Source organism: Chionomys nivalis, chromosome 17, assembly GCF_950005125.1.
Source record: "Chionomys nivalis chromosome 17, mChiNiv1.1, whole genome shotgun sequence".
NCBI classification, from domain to species: domain Eukaryota; kingdom Metazoa; phylum Chordata; class Mammalia; order Rodentia; family Cricetidae; genus Chionomys; species Chionomys nivalis.
This window is the reverse complement of record NC_080102.1, coordinates 18,490,251-18,517,026: the sequence shown is the minus strand read 5'-3', so window position 1 is coordinate 18,517,026 and position 26,776 is coordinate 18,490,251. Positions and strand designations below refer to the sequence as shown.

Sequence of the window (26,776 nt, the reverse complement as noted above, 5' to 3'; positions counted from 1 at the left end):
CACCAAGGCTGAAGGCCTGTCTTTGATCCCTGGGCCCCCACATGGTGGAAAAAGAGACCTGACCGCCACACATGTCCTCTGGTCACACACGCACACACTACATACATAACTAAAAAAAAATCAGAATCTGCCAGGCGGTGGTGTCACACGCCTTTAATCCCAGCACTTGGTAGACAGAGGCAGGAAGATCTCTGTGAGTTTGAGGTCAGTTTGATCTAAAAAGTGAGTTCCAGGACAGCAAGGACTGTTACACAGAGAAACCCTGTCTTGAAAAAAAAAATCAGAATTCAAATACAAGGTTTTGTTTTGTTTTTTTTTTTAATTGTTAGAACTAAGAGAAAACAAAGCAAAGGAAGGAAACAGAATTTAAAAGAAACAAACAGAAACCAGAGTGGCCCTCCTTTGGCAGGAGTGTTGGGTAAACAAGGGGAGAGGGATGGATGGGTTAGAAATGAATGTGCTATAGCTGCCAGGAATAGGAGACAGGAGGAAAGAGGGGCTCTATTCCTAGGGCTGCTAAGCCCTCATCAGTAAAGCCCAGGGTTTTGTTGTGATGGGTTATGGCTAGCAGGATTGTGTGTGTGTGTGTGTGTGTGTGTGTGTGTGTTCCAGGTCCCAGGCACCTACTTGCCTTCAGCCTGGGGCTTATCTTGTAACCCCATCTCCTCCCTCCCCCCAGCTATCCCAATAGAGGTGTGTTGGTCACATTCTTTAGGAAGAAACTAATGGTGACCTTGTGAGGGTTCACATTTATTTCTCAGGGTATCAACAGGACAAGCAGAGATCCCCAGAGCTGGAGGCAGGCGCTTGCCCTGGGCCTTGCTGAAGGCCATACGTAGCCATGGCAACTCCTGTCCCTGCGGCCAGCCCAGGCTTCCAGGCCTTCCGGGCCAGGGTTCTCTTACGCAAGAATCAGAGTCTGCTAAAAAGCCTTGTGGAATCAGGTCATCCCATCCCTGCTGGCTGCAGCTTCAGAGGGTCCCTCACAATCACAGACACTTTCTGGGGTCTCATTACGAATCCATCAGGTCCGGGGAACTCCAGTTTTAAGACATTTAACAGGGAGGGGCATTTCCTACCAGAAACATCCAGAATGTTCTCATGCTTGCTCATCTTCCCTCTCTGGGTCTTTGGGGAGTGATGCCCTTTGATCAAACATCTACCCATGTTTGCTTTATGTCGACATCAATATTCAAAGTCCAGGATGACCTCTGGAAGACACGGGTTCTCAGTCACATTTTGTCATTGAGGGTTCTCTACTGCCTCCCTGGCATCTTCTAGAATGGGGCTGGCTACCTAGGCCTACTGAAGAAAACCGAGGAGCTGATACAGTTTATCAAGTGGATGGTCTCAGTCCTGGGAATATTTAGAGGTAGGCAATAATCCCCCCCCCCTCCCCAACCAGTGCTTTTAGCTCATAGGGGATCAGGCTCAATCCTATTGGTGGCTAAGCCACAGCCTTTGCATCAGAAAATTCAGCAGTGCCGAATTTTCACCCCCGAGGAAGGCAATGAGGGGAAAGGACCCTTCAAAAATGAGGCAAGGCCTGTAGAAAAGGCCCCCAGGGGTGAGTAGCCCTGGGTACCAGGCCGAGCTGCTGCAGCTGCAACCGCGTGGGTCTATAGGCCATGAAGGTGCTGTAGGGAACAGGTGCTCCTTCATGGGGCCTCATGGGGACCAAGAAGGCCTGTGGGGCCATGGCTCTCCGGGGACTGTGATAGGGTTGAAGCCTTGGAGCCACAGGTGGGATGGGGGCCACGGGGCTGGTCGGCCCTGAGGATATGGACAGACTCTGGTTGAGGGGATTGCTGCCGGCCGACAGGCTACTGAAGGGGTTGGAAGAGGTGCGGTCACTGGCAGAGCCGCTGCTTCCACTGAGGCGACCATTGGAGGCTCCCAGACCCTTGCTGGGCTGGAGCGGGGCCACTAGCCTCGGGGACTTCAGGCCCATCACAGGCTTGGAGGAGGCGTAGAGTCGTCGGAACTCTTCATCAAACAGCTCCACAGCCTGGCCGGTGAACTTGGAGAGGATGCTCCTGTGCACGTGTCCACAGAGCCAAGAGAAACTGGAAGGGGGGAGAAGACAAAACCACGGCATCAGTGTTGGATTTGCGCAAGCCGCTCACCGCGGCCACTGCTGGAGCAGGCACATTTCATTCAAGCAGAAGCCCTGAAAATTGGTAATATAAACCCTGCATAGCTTTGTCTCCCTTTTTTTGCAAATGGCAGCACTGAGGTCCAGAGACCAGGACATGCTTGCAAATGAGTCACTGAGGTGTCAGAATCAGTCTTTGGCTTCAAGATTTCTAATGCCCCCAACACATCTACCCAACGAGCTATCCCATTTACCTACTGCATGTGTGCGTGCGTGTGCGCGCGCGCACACACACACACACACAGCACTACCCCTCAAGGGTTAGAAAATGACTTAATGAGAAATGCAAATCAAAACAACTCTGAGATTCCATCTTACACCTGTAAGAATGGCCAAGATCAAAAACACTGATGACAACTTATGCCGGAGAGGTTGTGGGGTAAAGGGAACACTCCTCCATTGCCTGTGAAAGTGCAAGCTGGTGCAGCCCCTTTGAATATCTGTATGGCGATTTCTCAGAAAATCAGGAAACAACCTTCCTCAAAGACCCAGCAATACCACTTTTGGGTATAAATCCAAAGGATGCTCAATCGTGCCACAAGGACATGTGCTTAACTATGTTCATAGCAACCTTGTTTGTCATAGCCAGAACCTGGAAACAACTTAAATGCCCCTTGACTGAAGAATGGATAAGGAAAATGTGGTACATTTACACAATGGAGTACTACACAGCAGAAAAAAATAATGACATCTTGAAATTTGCAGGCAAATGGATGGAGCTAGAAAACATCATATTGAGTAAGGTAACCCAGACCTAGAAAGACAATTATCGTATGTACTCACTCATAAGTAGTTTTTAAACATAAAGCAAAGAAAACCAGCCTAGAAATCACAATCCCAGAGAACCTAGACAACAGTGAGGACCCTAAGAGAGACATACATGAATCTAATCTACATGGGAACTAGAAAAAGACAAGATCTCCTGAGTAAATTGGGAGCGTGGGGCCATGGGAGAGGGTTGGAGGGGAGGGGAGAAGAAGGGAAGGGGAGCAGAGAAAAATGTGCCTGCCTTGCTGCCCAGCCTTGGCCCCAGACCCCAGCTGCGTTTCCCTGTACTGTGAACAGGCTCACACAAGCCAGGATAATCTTTGGAACAATCGGGATGCTTTGCTTAAACCTCTCCTCCCACCCAGAAGCACCCACAGCGGGAGATATAAGCTTCTGAGGGTGAGCCCAGGCAGGCCAGCCAGGAGGCAGGGGAGGAGGTGATCAATCACGCTTGGCTTAGACTGGGAAACCAATCTTGCAGGGTTGTTTGGAATCAGACAAGATCAAGACACATAGGTGTGTACCTCGTTCCATAAAACAAGTCCAGTGACGCCCTAGGAATTTCTTAGGCCAGCGGTTCTCAACCTTCCTAATGCAGCGACCCTTTAATACAGTTCCTCACGCTGCGGTGACACCTGTCCCCCCATAAAATTATTTCCATTGCTACTTTGTAACTATAATTTTGCTGCTGTTGTGAATCAGAATGTAAATATCTGATATATAGAGTGCCTGATATGTGACCCTGTGGCAGGATGGTCCAACTCCCAAAAGGGTCGCAACCCAGAGGTTGAGAACCGCCCTCTTAGGCCCATCGTGCCCTTCCATCCCCCGTATTTCCCCGCACACACTGTTCCATGTTCACTGGGTCAGACACTTCTCTCACTAAGCCCAGGGGAAGGAATGGCCTTTACTGTTTGCTGAGTCTCGGCCCTGAAGGCAAAGCTTCCTAATCTTTATCTGGTAGTCCATTCTCCTTCCTGGCCTATTAAGGGCCCATCTAATTCATGCATCTATTTCTCTTTTTTTAAAATATTTATTTATTTATTATGTATACAATGTTCTGTCTGTGTGTATGCCTGAAGGCCAGAAGAGTGCATCAGACCTCTTTACAGGTGGTTGTGAGCCACCATGTGGTTGCTGGGAATTGAACTCAGGACCTTTGGAAGAGCAGGCAATGCTCTTAACCACTGAGCCATCTCTCCAGCCCCATGCATCTATTTCTTCTCCTGTTTTACATAATGTTATTAGCACTGTGGAAACGAACACTCGCTGCCTTTACAATCTTGTTTATTTATTATTATTGTGCATGCATGTTTGAGTGCAGGCGGGGACCTGCCACAGCACACATGTGACGATCACAGGACAACTTTCGGGAGCTGGTTCTGTCTTTCCACTGGTTGGTTTTTGGGGACAGAACTCGGGTCATTAGGGCTTTACCCACTGAGCCATCTCACCAGCCTAGGCTCTGGCTCATGACCCACACTTAGTGGCCTTTCCTCCCAGCAGCCTCGTCATAGGGTCCTGAGCTAGGAAAAGGTCAGTGGAACGTGTCCTGTGTACAGCATCCGTGTTAGTTTCTGTTTCATCGCTGTGACCAAAACCGTCAGAAACAGCTCCAGGGATAAAGCTTTCGTTTTGCTCACGGTGTCAAGGATGTTAGTGTGTCACAGGGAAGGCACGGCAGTGTTCATGGAGGCTGGAACTCGAGACGGAGATGCTCATATAATGGTGGACTAGGAGGCAGAGAGAGCCAGCTGGGGCCAGGGCCAGGCCAGAGCCTTCAAAGGCGAACCCCAGTTAGCCCAGTTCTACCACCTAGGCCCCACCCCCTACGGCTTCCACAACCCTCCCAAACAGCGCCAATACCGTAGGGAATCAATGTTGAAACAGAAGCCTGTTTTATATTCTAACCACACCACCAAACCCTGCTTTCCTAGTCCATAGTTAGAATAATGCTATATACATCTATTTATTCTTAAAAGTAAATATTTTAGTTTTCGTTGTTTTTTAAACATATATGCAATCTTCTAGGATTTTTCTTTTAAAATTACATTGCTAGGACGTGTCCACACTGTTGCGTCTTGCTGGGCCTTTTTGACTGTTGCGTACTGTCCCCTTGACTGGTTCGCCGATTAGGTAGGCACTGGGTTGCCCTGTCATCCACAATACTATGTCAGCCTTCCCATGTGTGTCTCCCACATATATAGGAACAAGTTTCTCTTGCTATATACCCAGGAGAACGGCTGTTGGGCGATAAGTGGCCAAAGTTCGTCTTGAGAAGAAAATCCCAAACACTGTCCAAAGCCATTCTCTAAATCAAAAGTAGTTCACGGTTTTCAGCGTTTGTTAAAACCCTACCTGGTTTCACGGCCTATCATCTCAGTTCCTTGGGAGGCCGAGGAAGGAAGGAAGACTGTTCAAGGTCAGACTGGGCAGTTAATTTTGACCTCGTATCAAAATAAAAAGTAAAGCCGGGCGGCGGTGGCGCACGCCTTTAATTCCTGCACTTGAGGGGCAAAGGCTGGTGGATCTCTGTGAATTTGAGGCCAGCTGGGTCTACAAGAGCTAGCTCCAGGACAGGCTCCAAAGCTACAGAGAAGCCCTGTCTCGAAAAACCAAAAACATAAAAAAATAAATAAAAGGTAAAAAGCGCGCTGCAGATATAGCTCAGTAGTAGAGCGTTTGGTTAGCACACACGACATCCTGGGTTCAGTCCCGAGTGCCCCAAACTGAAACAACCTTACCTGGATTCTCATCTGACCCTGCTCACACCATCAAGCCCACAGCTCCAACCAATGCAGAGCAGTAAGCCTGGTTCCCAGAGACTCCCTGGGACCTCCACATTCGCCCTGCTTCTCATCCCGCCCTTTGCTCTACAGCCCAAACAGGTTCAGAGTAAACAGCCTGACTCGCCCTTCCCCAGACTGTCACTAGGAAAGAGCTCTTAGTGTTAGGTCCAGTGGACATATGTCTGGTGTTACCTGGCTGTGCTCTCTGGTACTTTGTTCCAGTAAGCCCCACAGAAGGGATGAGGCACAAGAAGGGACCTTGCCTCCAGGAATAATGCTGTACAAGTCATTCAGTTAGTGTGCACATAATAATCGCAGCCTCTTTCTTACTCACCAGAACCCATTAGAGAGGTCAGATCACTCCGTATGGTAGATCTAGGTGTGCTGGGCTGAGGAGACAAGCTCACTTTGCAACAGACCCTGCCTGGAGCTAAGGCCAGCACAGAACATGAGAATGCACATGCCAGTTTGTTTTTGTTTTGAGACAGGGTCTCACTCTGTAGCCCACATTGCCCAGAACTCATAGCAGTTCTCCTGCCTCAGCACTCTGGGTGCTGGGATTACAGCATGCATGAGCCACTGTATCTAACATCAGAGTCATTTAAATAAAAAAGTGTGTGTGTGTGTGTGCATGTGTGTGTGTGTGTGTATGCTGAGATGTATGTGTGTGCCTCTGCATGTTACAGCACTGTATAGAGGTCAGGGGACAACTCTCAGAGTTCCAGGAATGGAACTGAGGTCCTCAGGCTTATGTGAAACGTGTCTTTACCTGCTGAGCCAGCATGACTGCCCTAATACCAACGTCTTCAACAAATCTTTCTGTGCAGCCCCTGTCAGGCATTTGCTTGATCTTCCCAACAACCTAATGGAGCTTTGTTCCGTTTTGCGTGGCTGAGGAAGCAGTCGAGAGGGGAGCGGGAACATGAGCCAGCAAGCGTAAGTGCTCATTCTTCTGAGGGAAGATACGACACGGGAGATTAAGCCTACTTAGTTCAGAAGAAACACGGTGCCAGTTTGGGGATTAGAGGATGAAACGGTCCACAATTTGAGAAGCTAAAGATCAGTGGAGATTGTGTTTCCCTTGACACTAAAGGCGGTGGCCCAGCACGGCACAGGACGGCACAGGCCCAGTCTGATCTCCTTTGGTTAAGAGTCTCTCAGCCCCTTTAGCAGCAGCATCTATTTTTGTTTGGTTTTATTTTTGATCTCGTCACCCACATTTCCTAAGGACAAATGTTCCTAGATCCTCTCTCAAGCTTGTGGTAGATCTAAGAGGCCCTGAATAACTGGCGTTTAGAAGAGATGGCAGAAGAAACGGAAACAGGAAGACAGACATTCTGAGGGAGAAGCTTGTAAAATTATTGAACATCCCAACGACAGTCTAAAAATTATGCAAATATGCCTACACATAGATGCAAAAACATTTTAATTAGGATATACCAGGAATAGCAACTTTATGTGTGACTTGGGCAGTTTGAGGGGCCAGTGGCAATGGGTCCAGGATTTATCCCTGGTGCCTGAACTGGCTTTTTGGAACCCATTTCCTATGAAGGGATACCTTGCTTAGCCTAGATACAGGGGAAGGCCTTGGTCTTGCTTCAACATGATGTGACAGGATTTGTCTCCCCGTGGGAAGCCTTACCCTCTCTGAGGAGTGGATGAAGTGTGAGGTAGTAGGGGTAGGAGAAGGGGAGGGAGGGGGAACTGGGATTAGTATGTTAAATAAAAAAGATTGTTTAGAAAAAATTCAAATAAATAAAAAAGAATAGCAACTTAGTAAGATTAAGACTAAAGAAACACAGCATCTGCAGGAGGCTATTTAATATTTTCTGCAAATATGGCATTAGATTAAATTTCACTGTCTTGAGCTCCGTTTGGTTAGGGTCTCAGGATGGCTGAAGAAGTCAGTGGTAGGAAAGTGTTTTGGGTCAATAAGTTATGCTGTTTGGTGGGGACTTCTTCCCAGAGTGCCATCGACACGCTAAATGCCCCCTTTATGTGTCTCCCGAAATCCTTACACCCAAGGGTGTAGAGTAGCTGAAAGCTTGGGGTGACCAGGCCCTTGTGTGCAACAAGATATGGAAGCCCCTTCCATCCCGGACTGAGACAGGCTCGCCCGATGAGATTCCTCATGAGGCTACTCTGTCTGGGGCCAGACATTCAACGGCTCTGCCACAGCTCCAGTCACCTGGAGTCACCCGGAGCAGGCAGAGAGCATTTCCAATTCTGCCTCCTAACAGGTCTGCTTCCAAGGCGCCAGAACTTTGCATTTCTCAATCATCATAGAGAAAAGCATATCAGACCAACACATCAAATCACATAAATTCAGCATGCCAAGGATGAGCTCAAAAGAAGACACGTAAAAAGAAAGGGTCCCCCAAGGGAACCCACAGAAACAACCAACCCGGACTCACAGAAGCTCAGAGACTCTGGGCCAATAGCTGGGGAGCCTGCATGGGACAGACCTAGGCCCTCTTACGTGTGTGTGAGAGTTCTGCAGCTTGGTCTGCTTGTGGGACTCCTAACAGTGGGGACGGGGCTGCCCCTAACGCTTTGGCTGGCTTTCAGGAACCTATGCCTCAGACTGGGTCACCTCCCTCAGCCTTAATACAAAGGGAGGAGTTTAGTCCTACCTCAACTTGATATGCCAGGCTTTGTTGACACCCATGGGAGGCCTGCCCCTTTCTGAACAGAGGAGGAGTGGATGGGGAAGCAGAGGGGAGGCAGGGGGAGGGAATAGGAGGAGAGGAGGGAGAGGAAACTATGGTTGGGATGTAAAATAAATGAAAAAAAATAATTGATAAAAAAAGAAAGTATCCTTAGGTTACTAAGTGACTCTCAGGAATCTGAAGGGCAGGTCAAGTTTTTGTCAGTGGCTATCTTTTAATCAACCCAGAACTCATTGTCTGCTCAGATCCGGCCCCAGCCAGGTACTAATACAAAGTTTATAGAATCAAAATGGAAAATAGCTCAAATGAATACCCTACAATCCAAGGGAGATTGTCCACACTGCTACTTAAGCCCCAGATGTGGAATCTTTATTCCACAACAACAGATAGATCACACGTAGACCCAAATGGCTACAAGGGTCCAGGGGTGCAATTTTTACTCCACAGTTTTCAAACGAAACAGAAGAGGCCCCTAAATGATAAGCATTCCAGGTGTCCCTGGGTCCTCTCGAACCTCTTTACAAATGAGTGCCCACCGCACAGAGAAAGGACAGACCATGAGAGTTTACAAACCACAAAACCAAAGAATTTTTCCAAATGAAGAGCAAGTCAGAGAAAGAAGAGCCTTTCCCTTAACCAGTTTATCAACGAGGCACATGTATACACGGCTAGTATCACACTGAGTAGGGGAACATTCCAGGATCCCGGCAGCTGCTGGAATTCCCGAGGACTCCAACAGGGTTGACGGGCCAGCAAGGAATACACACTCCTGACCGGTTCTCCCAAACCGGCTAGCAGAGTCTGGAACCTGAGATCTGTGCCTTGCAGTAATAGTGAAAGAAAACCAGCAGACAGGAATTAGAACAGGGAGGTGAATTTACTTATAGTTCTGGCTAGAACTGGGGTGAGAAAAAATTCTAAGTTTCTTCTCACCTTTTTTGTTAGTCGTGGTGACATTTTATAGAAAAGATGCAGGAAGTATGCAGATTGTTAGGTCCAAAGAGGGCCCCCGAACAGTGCTGGTGACAAGGGCAACCCCTGATGGTCTGAGTTCAGCTTAGGCTGGACTTTGTCTGGGTAAACAGAGGACCGCTAGCAGATCAACAAAATCGAAAGTCAGCATTCCTCAGAAACCGTGGGAAGCTGGTGTCTGTTGGGAAAAGTCATTACTTCCCTTGTCTGTGCCCTACCGACAATGACCTCCAGCAATGAACTCAAGCCAGCCTGCAACAGATCCAAGTCCCCATGCCACCTCCCAGGCTATGCTGGACTGTACCCCACTCCCCTAATACCTGCGAACACACACACACACACACACACACACACACACACGCAAGGAGAGACAGTCTTGACAGTTTGACCCAATAAACTGTTCTTTCTACCCACAGAGTGGTCTACTTCAGGGGTTTCCCTGTGCCCTTGCTTACACAGATGATTCAATAGTAAGATAAATAATCAGAACTTTCTGGGAGGTGAGACCCTTCTCTGGTACCATAGCTTCATCTTGCCTTTTCCCCAGTGAGAGACCCCTGGTGGGACACAATGCTTTTGGGACCATCTTCTTCATCATCCCTGCAATAACTGGTCATGCGGAAAGATAGCCGCTGATGGGTTCTAAGAGGCACATTTTATTTCTATTTCAGGTTAGAGTAACTGTCAACTCTTCAGCCATTAGCTAAATCACTTCTGTTTCCACGGAAGCAGAGCCCCGGCTGAAAAAGGAAAGGACCTGGGTGAGACTTCCAGACCTTCTGCCATTAGATGCTGGGGACAGGGACATCCCTGTGAGAGGGCGAATGGTCAAGCAAGCTGTTGTACATCCACACGGTGGAACGCTGCTCAGCTCTAAGAGGGGTAACACACCGAGGCATGTCAGAACTGGTAGAATCCCCAAACACTGTGCTAAATAAAAAGAACCAGTCACAAAATACCATGGAGTGCCTGGCTCATCTATATAATGCCTAGAAAAGTAAATTCATACAAAGCACAGCCTAGTGGCTGCTAGGGGTGGGGAGGAAGGGAAATGAGAGTGACTTCTTAACGGGTAATGGAGTTTTGTTGGGGGGTGATGAAAAAATTTCATAACTAAATGGTGATGATTGTGCAGGGTTGTGACTCTAATAAATGCCATTGAATTAAACATTTTGGAATGATTAATTTCACGTTATGTGAATTTTAATGTAATAATAATAATAATAATAGGAATAACGAGCCCAACTACAGATGCCTTCCTCACTTTAGGCATATTTTTGTATCAAGGGCAACTGTCTAAATATAACAGAAAGTTTGAACATAATGGTGCTATAGTTTGGATATGTCTGCCAAAGATGCATGTGTTAAGGACTGCTTGCTCCTCAGACTGATAGTATAGCAGGGAACAAATTACAGGAGGTGGGGCTTAAGGAGAGAACCTTAGGTAACTGGGAGCTATTGTGGGCAAGCTGGACGCTTTCCCAGAGGACCACATGGTGGCTCACAGCCAACTTTAACTCCAGTTCAGGGGATCTGATGCCCTTTCTGGCCTCTCGAGGCTCCAGACACCACGTGGTACACAGACATGCACACAAGCAAAACAACCTTCTACACGAATAAAATAGTGACCAACAAGCAGCATGACTCTGCCTTTCCTCTGGTTCTCGCCCAGGTTTCTGACGTGAGTGCTGGCTTCCCCTCATACTCGTTACCCTGTACCTCCTTCCACCAGAGGCCACGCTAATCTACCCAAACTGTGAACCAAATACAACTTTTCTCTGTATAAAGTTAGTTGGGTTAGACCTGGAAAAAACAAAAAACAAAACAAAACCAATTCCTTGATTGTCTGAGGAAAGCAAGCAAGCTGTATTTAGAACTGGCCAGCCAGCCGCCTCTCCCAAAGCCAGGCTTTCAGAGGGCAGCCCCTTGCTGGGTTTTGAAGTCCCTTTCACGGGGAAGGGTTAGCGTTGATAGAGAACAGCTGCGGGGAAGAAGTGGCTGTTAGCACCTGGACAGAATAGTGCTGGAGGGTGGGGGTGGGAGCGGGGAATGCAGGACTCCGGGGCGACTGCCCATGGAGTAGCTAGGAGCAAGACCACATGACATGGGAGGGGCCTCAGGAAGGTTTCTGGGTAGACACATTTTCGTTAGGCGAAAGGGCAATCATATCTCACAGGTGCAGGAGTTTTTCACAAGGGGTGGCCATACGTCATGGGGTCACATTGTTTGCAGGATACATTAGGCTTAGGAAACAGAAACTTATTCTTATAAGAGATATCGATTTAATAACAGCATCTAACAGTGTGGCCCCTTAACAACACAACGTGGCTCCTGACTGGTTTTACAGTAGCCTCTGATAGTTCACTGTAAGAATGCTGGCTAATACAAAGCCTCTGGGAAAAGGGAGGTTTGCGTTAGAACTCGGTGTTGACATCTCTCCCAAATTCACAAGTTAAAAACCCCAACCCTTAATGAGACTGGGGGAGTGTGTGTCAGTTCAAGAGATTAAGTGCCTGTCATGGTTTGAATCTGAAATGCCTTCCAGGGCCTCCTCCATTGGAATTCTGGTCCCCAGATGATGGCATTATTTTGGGAGGTTGTGGAGCCTTTAGAAATTGGGGCCAAGATAGAAAGGCAGTTGCTGGGGGGAGGGCTCAGCCATTAAGGGATTGCATCCCTGCCCTGCATTTAACGTGAGCATCTATCTCCTTCCCGATCCCATGAAGGCTAATGTTAGCTTGACAGGACGGTGAATCCCACAAGACGCAAGACCGTGGTCAAGCCTGTGAGGTGTTAGCTGAACGAGGTTAATGAAGGCGGGATGGTCCACCTTAACTGTGGTGGTGCCTTTATGTTCCTGGGCTACAGAAAAAGGAGAAGGCCAGCTGTCAGCATTCATAACTCCCTGCTTCTGGGTTGTGCATGCACTGTGACCAGGTGCCTCAAGCCCCTGCAGCTGTGGCTTCCCTTGACTATGAGCCAGAACTTAAACTTCTTCGGTTTGGGTCCCAGCAGCAAGAGAGTTGGTGAACCTACCCACCAGCTGTTACGCATACAGACAAGGAAAGTAACCAATGGCGGAATGTCCTTACAGCAATGACTACAGAGAGCTTACTCAGTAACCAATAGAGGTGTGCCCTTACCAAAGCAAAGTAAACAAAGAAGAAAACAAACACAAACTACATAGAGCTTGCTCAGTAACCAACAGAGGTGTGTCCCTACAAAAATGACTACAGGGAGCTCGCTCAGTAAGCAACAGAGGTGTGTCCCTACAAAAATGACTACAGGGAGCTCGCTCAGTAACCAATAGAGGTGAGCCTTTACAAAAAGACTCCAGAGAGCTCCCTCATCCCTTTTGCTGTGTGTGTGTGTGGCGGGGTGTGTGTGAACAGTTTTTCTTAGTAAAATTGCTATGGGCATTTCCTAGTATGTATTATAAAAGCACATTTATACTTTGCTGTGTAGGAAGGAATCTACCTGTAGCTTAGCACTCATACTCTGCTAATATTTTGTTCTTGAGTTAACCTTCAATCTAAGTACTAAACACCAGGCCCAAGCGGAATAAAAGTCTCAGTGGCCTTGATATCTGGGAGCCTTCCCTCCCACTCTATAGAGAGATCCTGGTGAGAAGAGGCAGAATCTCAGAGACAAGGTGGACCACTTGAGCAGAGGGGCAGACCCTCTGACAGATGGGCAAGACTGTGAGTGACGGATTTGGTCTACAATCGGCTGGCTGAAGATGAGATGGAAGACAGATCTTTGGGGTGATAATCCAAGGTCTTCTCAGTAAAGAATTAGTTTCTGATCTTTTGAGGTTTTCTCTAGATGACAAGTATCAAGGACTACTTATAAGAAGACAATGTCTAAGAGCCAGGAAATAGGCCTTTGCTGGGTACTACATTGGTTACCAGTTTTACCCTGGACTTCCCAGCCTTCAGGACTAAGTTTATAGTATTCATATGCTACCCAGCCTATGGCATTTTTGTTATAACTACACAAGTAGATTGAGATGCTATGCAAATATTGATGACATCAATGCCATAAAAAAGTACAATTTGAGCCTGGCAGTGGTGGTGCACGCCTTTAATCCCAGCACTCAGGAGGCAGAAGCAGGCAGATCTCTGTGAGTTCGAGGCCAGCCTTGTCTATAAGAGTTAGTTCCAGGACAGGCACCAAAGCTACAGAGAAACCCTGTCTCGAAAAAAAAAAAGAAAACAAATGAACAAACAAACAAACAAAAAACCACTGTGCTGAGTGAAAGAAACCCGTCACAGGAGGCCACATATATTTTTTTATTACAAAAAGTCTAGGTGAGACCAAGTCGCTGAAACAGGAAGTAGATCTGTGGTTGCCTAGAGAACCAGCTACTAACAGTGCTGAAGGAACAAGGCAGCGACTGCCAATAGGAATGGGCATCTTGTGACGGTAACTGACTGTGGTGACAATGGTTAAGCAACACTATAAATAAGCTAAGGAGAACCAAACTGCACATTTAAGTAGGTGAACTGTGTGTGAATCAATAAATCTCAATACATTGGTTGCCCTGAAATCATAAAAGGTTAGAGGATAGGGAGATAGTTCAGTTAGTGAACAGCCTACTGTGTAAACAATGAGAGCCTCATTTAGGGTCCTTAGCACCATGTGGAAAAGCCAGGTATGGTCCCACATGTCAGTAAACCAACTCAGGGAAGGCAAAGTCAGGAAGCTCCCTGGAACTCCCTGGTGGGCCAGGTCAGTGTAACCGTGGTGAGAAACCCTGTCTCAGAAGATCAGGGGGAGAGCCAGGAAGAAGACAAAGCAACCTCTGAACTCTATAAATAGTCCCCCACACGATACACATGCGTGTGCACTCGCATATACAACATAAAATAAAAATAAAAGCAAAACGGATCATGTCGTACAACACACAACAAATCCATGGCTTTATAACAATTCCTAAGAGACTTGAGAGATAAAAAGATAATTCTGTGTCTGGTTTCAGGACCAGGAAGGGGCCCCATTTCTGGCCTCTCACTTCATTTATTTGATGAACTCTGGGACAGGGAGAAGATATATACCCTGGGAGCAGATGGGGTTCAGCTGATACCACTCAGCCCTTCACTGCCAGGAAGCCGTGATAGCCGCTGAAACCAGTACTCACCTGTATGATCCAGATAAGACAATTCTCCAGTCTGAAATGATGAATTTCTCTTGGATTTGGCCGGCAAATTTCCTGCCTGACTTGGCACAATACACCTCCCCTTCCACACTCCGGATGGAAATGTTCTGTGGGAGGCAAAGCGAAGGTGACATTTATTAGCTGTGTGTTTATTGATAAACATGTGGGCTATGACGGAACATGTCCTCCATCTATGTTGAAACCTAATCTCCAATGCAGTGGTTCCATGGCCTTTGGGAGGTAATTGGCTCCAAAGATGGAGCCTCGTGAAGGGACTAGTGCCCGCTGTAACAGACTGGAGAGTTCCCCATTCTGTACACCATATGAAGAAGACACAACAAGACAGGCATTTACAAACAAGGCAGAGAGCCTCACCAAACACTGAATTTGTAGACATCTTGATCTTAGATTTCTCTGCCTCCAGAACGGTGAGAAATAAATCTCAGTTGTTTCTAGGCCACCCAGTCTACGACAGTCTGCTATAACAACCCAAACACGCCGAGACAATTTGCATAGGAAACTGGAAGGATGTTCACCAAGATTTTATCTAAGCTTGGAGAGATTTTGTATTATTTACATTTTTTGTTGGCCTAGTTTTCTAAGTCCCCTCCCCATTGCTCTGACAATAGATGGTAAATGGGGGAAAAATGGTGGAATTCCAACAAAAAAGAAGAAAGCAAATAAAAGAAAGATGAGGTTTGATGACCAAGGAGCCCTAGTCTAGGCCTTCACGGACCACAAAGGGTTTGAATTATCAAGGAACAAGTCCATAGGTGGCTTTAGTGGCATGAGTTCCTTACTAAGCTGGCCAGAGAGCTGGCCCAGTAAAGCAAGAGGAGACAGTGCTGTGAAGGCCACCGTGGACCCTGGACCATTTGGAGAAAAGGCGTGTTCATGACCACATCTTAACTCTGTATCTTGTCTCTCTGGCAGCATCTAGTGTCCATGCCTCAGCTGGATCCCATGGAAGACTTTATAAACGTCAAAGCAGGGAAAGCGTGGGGATTTCCTTTAGGGTTATGGCCAAGGGTTGTGGAATACTGCCAGGACCCCATCAATGCCTGTCCTTGGCCTCCAATCTCCAGGAAGGGCACTCTGGTGCCTCTAGAAGCTCCTCCCAGCATCTTAGTGGCAAGAGGACATAGCCACGGCCCTGCAGGTGTGATCCATGAAGGCAAGGCCTGCATGAACTCTCAATCTATTATAATGGCCTTTTGTTAAGGAGTAGAGACCCCGGGAAGGTCAGGCAAACCCTGGATGTAGAGAGTGGTATCAGGAGGAATCCCTGAACTAAGTTGCCTCCTAGGCAGTGTGTGTATGGTGGGGGCGGTATTTTGGAGGCTGATGTGTCTGAGTTGAGAGGTGGATATAAAAGAAACCCAGAGGATCATCCTTCAGCTGTTCAGCCAGACCTACTCATGAAAGTTGTGGCTGGTTTTCCTTTTGACTTTGATTCAATACTCCCAAATTTGCATGGCTAATTAAATTCTTATCTCTCTGTTTCTCCTGCCAGGAGAGAGAAGTACGTATGTGCGTATCTAAGGGATGATCTAGTTAAACTAAGAGCATCAACTTTCTGGTGGGTTCAGAGAGTTCAAGACACATCCTCCTGGTCCTCGGGGTTGCCCTGTGCTATGAGGCATATAAACTTTGTTTCTGAAGCTTGAGAGGAAGAGAGAGAAATGTAGCCTCTTTACTGGCTAGTCATGGTGCCCTGAAACACCTCAGGCCCTATACATCCATTCCTTCCAGGTCAAAGGATTATAGACAGAAATGATGAACACCTCATCCAGGTCAAGGCCTAATAATATCCTTCAGAATTCTCCGGTCCTCTTTCTCAACCCCATACACCTTAGAGTAGAGTATAAGACCGAAGAGGACTAGACGGCCTATACAGAAACTTGAGCAAGAAGTAAGCCTTCTTGAGATATGGAGATGGGGCATGAGCTGCCACCGTCCTATCTGATGAACACAGGGCATCCATTAGAACTGTCACTGGGCCCCTACCTTGAGATGAGTATCAGAGATCTGGACTTTGTCACACATCTCCTGGAAGAGCCTCACTCCTCCCTGGTCCAGCAGCACACAGACGAAAACCCCTCGCTTGTTGGCTGCCTCTAGGATGTCACAGAAAATCTCCACGTCTGTGAACACATCCATCAGGATGGCCAGGACCTGGGCCAGGGAGAGAGGACTCCATTACTAGAGAAGTCAGGCCAGCACTATCAGGGCTCAGTCAAACCTCCTAAATCCCGGTGGGTCTCAGGGAGCTGGAGGGGCAGGATAGAATAGGGGAGGGTCTGATTGGCAGGATCAGAGGAACGGGAAGGGCGAGCCTAAGTGGAGGTCCCGCCCCATCTTGGCTCCACCATACTGACCCAGGCACATGTCTCTGTGCTTATGTCGGAGCGAGAAGTGCTGAGGGGAAAAGCTGGGGGGGGGGGGGGAGGAGAGAGGTGAAAGAAAAACAAACCAGCAACTTAACAGGCTTAGAGGAGAGAAAGAAGAACATTGGGTAGTCTCAACCATTTGGAGGTAGACGGCACATATGACCACTGCTTTTCAAATGTTCTTAATCTCTTTATGATTTCCATTATTTCTGTTTCTCCTTCCTTCTCTCTCTCTCTCGATTGCTCTCTCGCTTGCTCTCTCACTTGCTGTGTGTGTACGCAAGTGTGCCACTTTGTATATGTAGACAACTTGTTAAGTTGATTCTCTCCATCTATTATGTGGTTCCCAATTCCTTGGCTTGGCAGCAACCCCTTTTACCTGCTGAACAATCTCACTGTCCCCTAAGTGTTCCTCTCCCCCAGAGTTCTCACTTCATATACAACAAAATCCCGTGTGGAAGAACCATATTTAAACTAGATCAGAGAGAGATGCCCCAATGGGATGGAGGAATCCTGGTCTCCCAGAAGTCTCTGCATCATCAGTCTCTTTAGAACTTTGCTGAAACATCCCACAAAGGACATGATGGAAGGGTTCCTGCCTGCCAAATTCCTGTTCCTCCTCCTTCTGTCAACAGCACCCCAATTAGACATGAAGGGATCACCTTCCCTCTCTACCAATGCAATTTGAACGGAGCTACTGGTAATCACTGGTCATGGGCAGAACCTGAGACCAAGGCCAGAGCAATGAGAGGACCACATCCCTTCCTGACCACAGAGGGCAGTCCAGAGATGGTCACCCCATCCACTGTTTTAATGAACGCTGGTCTAGGTCATTTGTTGGAGCCCTTGAGAAAAGGAGGGATTTATTTGTTTGTTTCCTCCCCCGCTTACTTGCTTTAACTCAGAGCTGGTACACTACAGACTCTGGTATCCAGTGTACGGCCTCTTGTGGGAAGCATGCATGAAAATGAAGCCAGCCAGGAGAAAGCAAGCCCAGGCAGTGGGCATGGATCCTCGGTAGCACCCAAACACCTGCTTCCAGCCATACCTGAAGCCAAATCCGTCCTCCTGTCTCAGCCCTTTGAGGTTGGGGTTACACAAAGGATGTCAACAGATCTTCTCCTTTGTTGGACTTCTTCATTCCCTTCTTAATACCTAAGTTGCGGTGTAGTGGCAATTCAATTATTAGGAAGCCATTTAAAAAGATAATCCTGATGATGGTGTTAAAACTGCAAGGCACAGTGGCACCTGTGTGGTCTGAAGTAAGGCCGGCTGAATAATAAGTGGTCAACAAATGTGTTAGCAATGAACAAAGTAAAAAAGAAGAGCAAAAGCAAAGTAACCTAATCCTCATCGTCCACTGTGACTGTCAGATGAACGTCACAGACAGATTAATCCAAACTGGTAGTCATGACAACAGGGGTATGGAGAGCTTCTTCTTCAACATTAGGTGTTGCTGTTTGCCAGGGAATTGCCCCCACAGGCTCACATGCCAGGTTGAGGTGAGTTTGGGGAAGTCGTAGAATGTTTAGGACTTGTTTCTATTAGGTATTTTGTCAGAGCGTTGAGACAAGTAACTAACATAGACATAACAATGTTGTTCCATCGTCTTACCCACAATACGCATATACATTGTATGAGTGTGTGTGTGTTCTTTATTTTATCTTGCTTTGAGCCCCATTGTGCAGCCAAAGCAAGCACTGACCTGCAGTCTTTCCACGTCAGCCTCCAAGGGCTGGGATTACAAGCCTGTGTCAGAATGCCCTGTGACGATGGGTTTTCTGTTGCTTGTTTTGAAAGCATCTACAACTGGGAGGTAGCAGAGAAAGAGAACACGTCGTCTCATTAGTGAGCCAAGAAGGTGACTGGGCCGTGTGTGGGGATGACTACTTAGCTGATGTGGGTATCTGTGCCAGGGACGGGGCAACGGAGATGGATTATTATGGCTCCATGAGGTTAGCAGAAAAGAGAAGGAAGCCCCCTTGTGCAGCCCCGTGCTAAAGGAGGAGGATGTGTTGCAAGCAAAGCCTTGCAGGTTGGCTCCAGAAACCTGCATCGTTGAAGACATGGAAGGTATGTATACAAGTCAGATGGGGCAGTGCCTGCTCCAACCAGTGTGGACCCCAGTTCCTGGCTCTGGGAAGTTCTCAGGCTGGAAATCCTTCACCTGTGGAAGGGTGGGGGTGGGAGGTGATGCTGGTGGGGTCAGAGCTGGTTGCAGATAGGCACCGGGGACCCTCAGCATCACTCTGTGCTCTGACTTTCCTGGGCTCTTTTGGGGAGCTTGCCTTTGGCAGACCATTAACAACAGCAAAGGTTTGCTGAGCCTCTACTATTAGCCACAGGCTTGTCTCATGTGACTTCCTCAACTTGACCAGTTCCCCAGCTTCCTGGGGAGGAGCCAGGGGTGCAGACAGCTTTTCACAGCCACAGGGCTGGGATGTGATCAGAACTACCCACACCCCATCCTGGAAACCCGTGTCCTCATCCTGCTCCATGATTCTCCTTTTGTCCAACTGTCTGTCTGTGTACATCAGTGATAACCTGAGGGACGGAGGGATAAGGAGGGAATATTCTAGAATTAAAAGAAACATTTAATCCCAGCACTTGGGAGGCAGAGGCAGGCGGATCTCTGTGAGTTCGAGACCAGCCTGGTCTACAAGAGCTAGTTCCAGGACAGGCTCCAAAACCACAGAGAAACCCTGTCTCGAAAAACCAAAAAAAAAAAAAAAAAAAAAAAAAAAAAAAAAAAAAAGAAAGAAAAAGAAAAGAAACATTCCAGTTCTGTTTTCCTGTCAGGAACACAACCCTATTTTATCTCTGCCTCAGTTTACCTGCTGGTCCTGAACTTACACAGAGTGTCTTCTTGCATGTTACCAACTATCTGTAATTGTCAAGAACTTTTGTCGCTGGGCGGCGGTGGCGCACGCCTTTAACCCCAGCACTCGGGAGGCAGAGGCAGGCAGATATCTGTGAGTTCGAGACCAGCCTGGTCTACAAGAGCTAGTTCCAGGAGAGGCTCCAAAGCTACAGAGAAACCCTGTCTCGAAAAACCAAAATAAATAAATAAATAAAATAAAAATTAAACAATAGGTTTCAGGAAATAACTATTTTCAAGCGCTTTGGAGGGCAGTATGATCTTGCTCCTCACATACTGTATGTTTGTGTGCATTGCTGGGGGCCAACATGAGGACCTCACATGCGCTAAGCAGCCCCCAGCCCTGATGCTCTACATTTTTTTGCTAATCTATGAATGCCTCCCCAGAGCTCCGTAGCTTCTCCAATCCCCTGCCTCAGCCTGCTGCACAGCCCTGTGAGTGGAAGCATGGAAAATAATCTTTCAGGGGTGGGATTAAGGTGTAACTCCATTGATAGAGTGATTGCTTAGCATATACACACACACACACACACACACACACACACACACATATATATATATATATATAATCCGTGTTCGATTCCTAGCAGTGCATGAACTGGGTGTGCTGGTACCCGCCTGTCATCCTGGTGCTTGCAGGGTAGAAACAGGACCATCAGAAGCTACGAGAGATTCTACAGCAGGGAATAAAATAAATCCTGTTTTTTCACACAGGTAAGTACTTAGGACAGAGCATCACAGAACCACTGCAACGTCCCCAGGGACCCTCAGGGACTTGTGACCGAGCCTGGGAATTGCTATTCTCACTCTTCCACCCAACAAGGCACAACACAGTTGCTGGCCTTGCAGCCCCCATCCTTGTCCCTTTCCAACTCCTTGAGGTCCCACAGGGTGGATGGTGGTATCTCCCCACCTCCAGGACACACACACACCCCCTCTGACCCTCCTGATCTTTGCACCTAACTTCTCTCTGCCTGGAATTCTCCCTTCCTTCTCTCCTGGAAAACTGTTACTCAGCCTTTGACGCTCAGAGGCCACCTCTTCTCAGCACCCTGCCTTAGTCACTGTCTCCCAGATGCTGAGCCCCACCTGCTGCTTGACCCCTGGCTTACTCCAGTTCACTCCCACAGCGGGAGGCAGCTGATGGGGACTTCCTCAAGGTGAGGAGCTCTCAGCTTTGCTTTGCTGCACGGGGCTGGGTAGAGTGAAGGAATTCAGCAGAAAGGGAAGGAAGGAGGGCAGGTCCTGCTTCTTAGGATGGAGAATGCTCTAGAGTGGGATGTGCCTCAGCCTGTCTCCTTTTCCTCTCAGGGGCTGCAGTTACAGGAGATGGCAGAGCCCAAGCCCAGTTTTCTTCCCTGTTCTTATTCTGCTTCTATGATAGTCTGTCCATCATCTATCCAAGTTCGCCATCACCTCTGTGGGAACAGGCCATCCCTGAGCAACTGCCTTCTTCTCCTCCTCCTCCTCCTCCTCCTCCTCCTCCTCCTCCTCCTCCTCCTCCTCCTCTCTCTCTCTCTCTCTCTCTCTCTCTGTGTGAGAGAGAGAGATCTAGCCATCTCTGCCATCATCTCTGAGGGAACAGGCTACTCCTGAGCCTCCGTGTGTGTGTGTGTGTCTGTGTGTGTGTGTGTTGGAATGTGTGCTTGTGTGCTCACGTGAGCTTTGCATGTGTGAAGGATATCACAAAATCAGCCACAGGAAGGCAATAAGTGTGAGCAAAGCCCAGGGAGGCGCAGGCCAACAGGGACATTTAGGAGAACCCAGCCAAAGAGGTCACCGTCACTCACTCCAGAGGATCCAGGCCCTTCGACCAGTTAAGTGGACCTGGAAGTTCACACTTTTGGATGATAATCAAGTTTCCTAAGATCCATAACACACTGTGTCATACAAAGAACATTAGTGGGGCTTGGGTCTCAGAAGCAGAGAGATTCTGCTGGATGGGGAGAAGGAAGGAAGGCAGTAGCGAGATAGAGAGCTGGGTTTCCCAGCGAGCTGTGGTTTCTTTCCAGGGTGCTGCACTGGCCCTGAAGCCGGTGCTGAGGCTGAGGATTCCCTGCACACAAGTCCCTCCCTTAGGAGAGCGCCAGCAGTCACCCAAGAGACTAGAGGCAGCACACTCAGCGACAGGCCAAAGCGATCTCAGTTCAGCATGGCAGCTGAGCCCCAAGAGGTCGAGGCACTTGTCTGAGGTATCACAGGGCTGCCCTAGGCTTCCCAGGCTTCCAGCACCCATCTGTCAACTGCCTATGCCACCATGTCATGAAATACAGTCTCCAAGCAGCTCTGCCACACAGTGACTCCACCCACTGACAATTAATTTTCCAGAACTCTGTTCCCTCACAACCCTCCAGGCCTCAGCCTTGGTGACTCTCCCCAGGACTTTAAGATTTCACAGTGTTGAGCCTGGGAGGGGATCCTGGCATGAGCCCAGGACCACAGCCACAAGTGAGCACAAATATCAGTGTGTGCTTTATGAGACAGAGACTAATACAGTGGGGGCAAGAGTAGGAAGGGAGAGAGGGAGAGGGAGAGGGAGAGGGAGAGAGAGAGAGAGAGAGAGAGAGAGAGAGAGAGAGAGAGAGAGGAGAGAGAGGTCTACAGAACAAGTTTCAGGCAACCAAGGCTACACTGAGAAACTTTGGAAAACAAAACAGAACAACAAAACAATCTGATGACTCCCTCCCCCACCAGTGACATGGGATCCATTGAACTCAGGACCTCGTATATGCTAAACAAGCACTCTAACTCAGAGCCACACCCCCAACCCTGGATGACAGATTTTTCTGCCCTGCAGTTTCAGGAAGGAGGGGGGTGGGCACCCACAACCCGGTGGGAAAGAAAAGATACAGAAAGTGAGCTCCTCTACCCAGCCCCCAGCCGGCAGGGGCGGCCACTGGAGGCGTGTACCTCCTGCCCCATCTGCCACTGATGCCTGAGGTCCTATCAGCTGGATCCTTGTTCTGAAGGAATTTTCTGAGTCTACCTCACTGTCTTATTAAAACAATGACCCTCTGGCAAAAGGGAAAGTTTCTCTGACCCTCTCCACACATCTTTTCTTTTCCTTTTTTTTTTCCTTAGAGCTGCCTGGTACAGGGGCCACGGGGCCATAGAGAAATCCTGTCTTGAAAAAAACAAAGCAAAGCAAAACAAACAAAAACAAGGGCTGCACATCACTTGTGGGCAGCCAGGTCTAAACAGAGGTGGGGGGGCACGGACACGACACACTAAAGGACGAGGGTATACCTGATGAAGTACCTCTACCCTTCATTTGGAAGCCCAGAACTAAGAGTAGCATGAACCAAATGAAAAGCAGGGAGGGCAAGGGGCCAGGTAGAGTGTATAGAGCCCCGAGACAGCAGAATCTGCAGCGGACTGGACTCAGGGTTGAGCGACAGGCGGTGAGACCAGAGCTAGAGAGCAGGCAAAGAAGCTTACTCTTCCCACACAGGAGATTGTAGTGGCAGGGATGGGCGTCAATGGCCTAGGTAGGATCCAGGCTGTAACAGGGATCAGGGGCTCCAGGGCAAACCTGTGAGAACCGGATGCAGCCCCTCCGCCCTGTTCTACCAGCCCTGTTCCCCGCCCATGGCCAAGCAGACACCAGCTCAGCGTGGGTACCTGGCTGGCCCGGGAGATGCAGCGGCGGACCAAATCTCTGATGTTGTTGTGCTTGTCCGTTTGGAAGTACACGGTGGCGCTCGACTTTTCCTTCAGGTAGGGCTTCTCAGCCAAGGTCCAGTTGTGCAGTAGAGCCGGTTCGCTGCCTTCCGAAGCCACGGGGAAGTAGGTTCCTGACTGTACAGAGCAGGAGTCGAGTCCCTTGGAACCCGCCTCAGCCCCTCCTGCTGGATCTGGGCCACTGGGGGGCTCCTTGGCCTGGGCCTGGATGTACTGGGCCTCCGCCGAGGACAGGAAGTCTACCTCTCCTTCCTGGTTGAGAGTGTGCCAGTAAGCCTCAGGACCCCCATCCAAAAGGGCGTCTGTGGCCAGCCGGGCACTCTCGTTGTCGCTGAAGTCAGCTCTGGCTGGCCGGATCCACTGGTTCTTGACATCTTCCAGACGTTTCCGGATCTTGCCCACATGCCTTGATCGGCTCATGCTGCTGTGCCCCTCAGTCGTGGGGGGAGGCCAGCCCTGGAGCTCTTCCAGATGTAGGGAGAATGCAGACAATACCAGGGAGGGACCGGACTCTAGGTATTTCTAGGCAGCTCCGGGCTTCCTTCCCATACTGGCCTGCGGAATCCCTTGCTCACCTCTCGCCTATTTGGAGAACTGATTCCCACTGCCCCAATAAGGCTTCGCAAGGCTCCTCACCTGCAGCCCAGGGATTGGTTTATCTGGGAGGGTCACCGCCCTGCCCGCAGGCTAGGGGCTGGATCAGTCGCCGCCTTGGCACAGTCAACCACGGGATATTTCCTCTGCTTCAGCCGCAGGCTGAGCAGGCTTTCCCACTTAGTTGCACAACTCTGAGAGCCTGGAGTCCCTCGGGCCCTTGTTACAGCGAGGAGCTGCTCCTCGCTCACCCCAGACCCCCAGCGCCACCAGCCAAAGGGATAGACAGGAGCGAGGACCACTGTGCTCTGGTTCCCCGTGGGCTCCTCGGCTCAAACTCTGATGGGTTCATATAAGGTCAACAAAACCCCCTCCTTCCCGTGTGTATTCCCTCCTCGATGTCTCTTTGTCTAGTATTTGCCATTATCCTGTTTTCTCAGGCTGCAAAGAGTTTCCCAGTCCGGGGCTCAAGCTGACCTTTGGGAAGTATGGTTGCTGCTCAAGCTACTACTTCCTGGCCTGGGAACCTGTGACTGGAGGCAGGGATTCATTTGTGAATGAACTCTGTGACCTCTGCAGAAGTAACCTGTGTTTTCTCTCCAGACCAGATCCAGGCCAGTGGAGGGATGGAAGGAACAGCTGGAAGCCTGCCTTTCTTGGATTGGGTTCTACAGGGCTAAGAGGAAGGCTTGGGCACAGGTGTCTTGCTTGGAAGGGAACTCCAGAGGGCCGATGTTGAGAGGGATGGGAATTTAACAGAAGGGAAGGACACTTGTCTTGGGCAGGTTGACTTGTAGGTCACTGTAGTGGCCATCTGGGGTTCCTGGACATGATAGAACACACCTAGGGCTCGGTTCTCTGTGTGCTAAGATAGGGTCACATCTCAGCTTTCCTACCTAGAGGCTGAGGGGTCTGAAGTGTTTTACTGGCCAGCCTGTCGTCTATCAGTGATGGAGGGTCTCTCACGCCCGGGTTTACCCCGGCACCTGGTCTGCCTGAGAGTCCACTAAGTGCAACCCTGTGGTGACGAAGTGGCATATTGTGACAGGAAGATGTAACTGTGGGAGTGGTGACACTGGAGGACAGTGCCAGGCTCCGGCAATACCCGCTAAGGACCTGTGCCAGGGAACTCCAATCGTGTGTGTGTGTGTGTGTGTGTGTGTGTATGTGTGTTGAGGAGTTGGAACATAGGAAGAGCCGGTGCCCCAGGGGCATTGCTTCTCTTTGGAGGAAGACAGACCTAGGCTTCTAGGACTGTAGAATAGTGGCCCAGGTGGCTTGGTCCAGCAGGACAGCCACACGTTTAAATCAAAGTTCAATTCAGAGACAAGAAAAGCAATTTTAAAAGGAATTTTTTTCCTCTTAGGACAGACAACGAAAGAGTCCAATTCACAGTTCAGACACGCCTCCCTTTGTTTCGGCTTCTCTCTTCCCTCTGTCCCTGTCCCCTGAAGACAAACCCACTAATCCCTCCTTGGCTTTCCGCCCTCTCCCTTCTTGCTCCTGGAAGTGGACTTGTTTCTCTTTCCCATAGCCTTCTCCCTCTTTCTGACTCCTGGGTCCCACTCATGTCCCCTCCCGAGGTTATCCGATTTCCTGCATTACCTAAGTCCAGTCCCCCTTCAAGTAAGACAGACCCAGGATAGAGGGTGTACACCCATGGGATTTGCTATTCATGCCTAGGGGTAGTATGTGCACCCCTTCAACTCAAGACTGTCTAAAACGACCCCTGTGATCTCTCCCATACTTGGCAATCATGGGACACTTAGGCAATCTGACTCTCTAATATTGAGGGCAAGATGAGTTGCTGGCCCTCAAAACACAGAAGAGGAAACTAATGACCAGAAAGACTGAGTAGTTGGCCCTAGATCATGCAGCTATGAGGTGACAAAGCCCAGGCACTGGGATCCAAAGGCTCCCATTCTTCCTCTGCAGGTCCCTTTCTTTCTGTTTCCCTTTCTACTCTTCAAGCTCCGCAGATTCTCAGTCCCAGAGGTTGAGATGGGCAGAAAGAAAGAAATATGTGTGTGTCCTCTCCCCTGGACTCAACTCTGTGTTAGCTTGATAAATGGTTGAATGCCTCCCTTGAGAGAGCAGTAGATTTTTGTGGCCTATAGGCACCATTTTTTCCCTGTTTCCCCACAAAGCAGCTCCTTTAAAAAATGATGAGAAGCCTTGTTGAGTGTGACTTAACCTCTTCAGAGCCCTTCTCTTGTCTCCAGCTCCTGATCTTCCAGTGAAATCCTTTAGAAGAGTCAGCAAACATGAATATTGCTACCCGCCCCCAATTCCTTACCCTTGACAGACATTACTAGTTGATCACAGAGCTCTAATTGAGCAGGGAACTAATTTCCCAGTATAGCTTATAGGGGACCAGAGAATTCATCTGCAGACATCAAGACAGATGCCCAGAATATGAGATAATCTACATGACAACTGGGCCAACAGGACAGTAGCAGAGATGTCTTTTAGAGAAAGAAGCTGAGAAACTGAGGCACGGGGAGATTAATTAAATTCCTCAAGCACTCCATAGTAGAGTCTGGACTGCATTTCTCTATAAAGCTCTTGTCCCTCCCTGCAACCAGATTCAGTAATTGCTAGACTTTGTATGTGTGTTTGAGACGGGGTCTCACTCTAGTCTAGGATGGCCTGGAACTCAGAATCTAGTTCATGCTGGTTTAAACCCACAGTGACCCTCCTGCGCCAGCTGGCCGAGTGCTGA

General features: G+C 48.8%; 1 protein-coding gene across 1 annotated transcript; it reads right to left on the bottom strand.

The window, feature by feature from the left end:
- Positions 1-1,528: 1,528 nt before the first annotated feature.
- On the bottom strand, positions 1,529-23,880 carry Fam83a (family with sequence similarity 83 member A). The gene is made up of 4 exons (XM_057792751.1): positions 23,401-23,880; positions 16,519-16,686; positions 14,494-14,618; positions 1,529-2,066 (listed from the first exon to the last, which is right to left on the bottom strand). Exons 1-4 carry the CDS (start codon positions 23,878-23,880, stop codon positions 1,529-1,531), a joined length of 1,311 nt encoding a protein of 436 aa, XP_057648734.1.
- Between the last annotated feature and the right edge of the window lie 2,896 nt (positions 23,881-26,776).